This window comes from Blastocystis sp. subtype 4, assembly GCF_000743755.1.
Source record: "Blastocystis sp. subtype 4 strain WR1 chromosome Unknown seqid_0912, whole genome shotgun sequence".
In the NCBI taxonomy this organism is placed as follows: domain Eukaryota; class Bigyra; order Opalinata; family Blastocystidae; genus Blastocystis; species Blastocystis sp. subtype 4.
In genome coordinates this window covers 1-1,188 of record NW_014568635.1, presented here as the reverse complement: position 1 = coordinate 1,188, position 1,188 = coordinate 1, and the positions used below count along the sequence as shown (strand labels likewise).

Below are 1,188 nucleotides of genomic sequence, written 5' to 3'. Positions count from 1 at the left end.
CGAAACTGACAGTATTCCAATCACTTGACACATCACTCTGTATCACCTTCCAATCTGTGTATTCAATCTGGAAAGGGAAATATGTTGAGAACACAGAAGTCACAGTAGAGGGCTTGGTATCTGATTCGGGTACTTCATTGATGTCCAACTCCATCTCTCCCAAATCCACAGTCAGAGTGTAACCAGTTCCTACAGCCCAACCATCACCAAATGAATCAGCTGCTTCCAGTGTGTAGAATCCATTCTCCAAGCAGAAATCAACATAGTAATAAGCGTACATCACAGGGAATTGAGATACTGATTGAAGAACAGTTCCTGAGGTTCCTCTTCCTTCATACAGTTTCCATGAATTCTCAGCCGTGAAACCATCAGCTCTAAAACGAACAGTCATCAATCCACGATCTCCAGTACACAAAGCAACAGAGAATGATATGATAGCAGTCACATCTCCTCCAGTAACCTTTGTAGCAGTGATGGTGTAGGTAGAAACAGAACCTTCAGCAGTGGCAGTACCTGAGATCCAACCAGTGTGCGAATCCAGCACAATACCAGCAGGAAGAGAAGGACTGATTCTGAAGTCGAAATAACCATCTCCATTCTCAGGAATCACTTCAGCCATCTCAATGTCCTTGTACACGGTGATTGAAGACTCATAGGTGAAGTTAGGAATATCAGCCAAAGTGTTATCAGCAAACAGATCCAGAGATTGAATATACCACTTACAAGTAGAGGAATCACCAGTACCAAAGTTCTCAAACTTGAATTGATTGTAAGGAATATTGTTAGGGAGATAGATTCTTCTCTTCTGACCCAGAGTCGAGTAGATAAGACCAGTTACATTGGTCAGAAGTGTCCATTCATCTGTTCCCAAGTTACGACCATACAGAACGAATTCAGTAGGCTTACTATCTCCATTAGGAGCTGAATAATAGTTCTGAATCTGAACAGAACTGATCCATTCACGACGATTGTTTGATAGAGTCACAATCAGAGAATTCTCAGTACAGGATGAAGAAGAGATACTATTACTATAGTACATATCGAAAGGATTGGTTGCAGTTCCAGTAATTCCAGACATACTTGCAGTGAATTCCCAGATATGAGATTCAGATTGTTCTGAAGGCATCAAACGAACAACTGCATCGAAATAGGATGTGGTGTAACTGTCAGCAATAGCAACAATCGCAA

The 1,188-nt window shown here is 41.4% G+C and overlaps 1 protein-coding gene across 1 annotated transcript; it reads right to left on the bottom strand.

Annotated features, from left to right (window-relative positions):
* On the bottom strand, positions 1-1,126 carry JH06_5618 (hypothetical protein; the record flags this gene model as incomplete). Its single annotated transcript, XM_014669202.1, is given in 2 exon segments — positions 1-189; positions 202-1,126. Coding segments are annotated over 2 exon segments (1,114 nt in total), but the record flags the coding sequence as incomplete, so codon positions are not given.
* Positions 1,127-1,188: the final 62 nt, after the last annotated feature.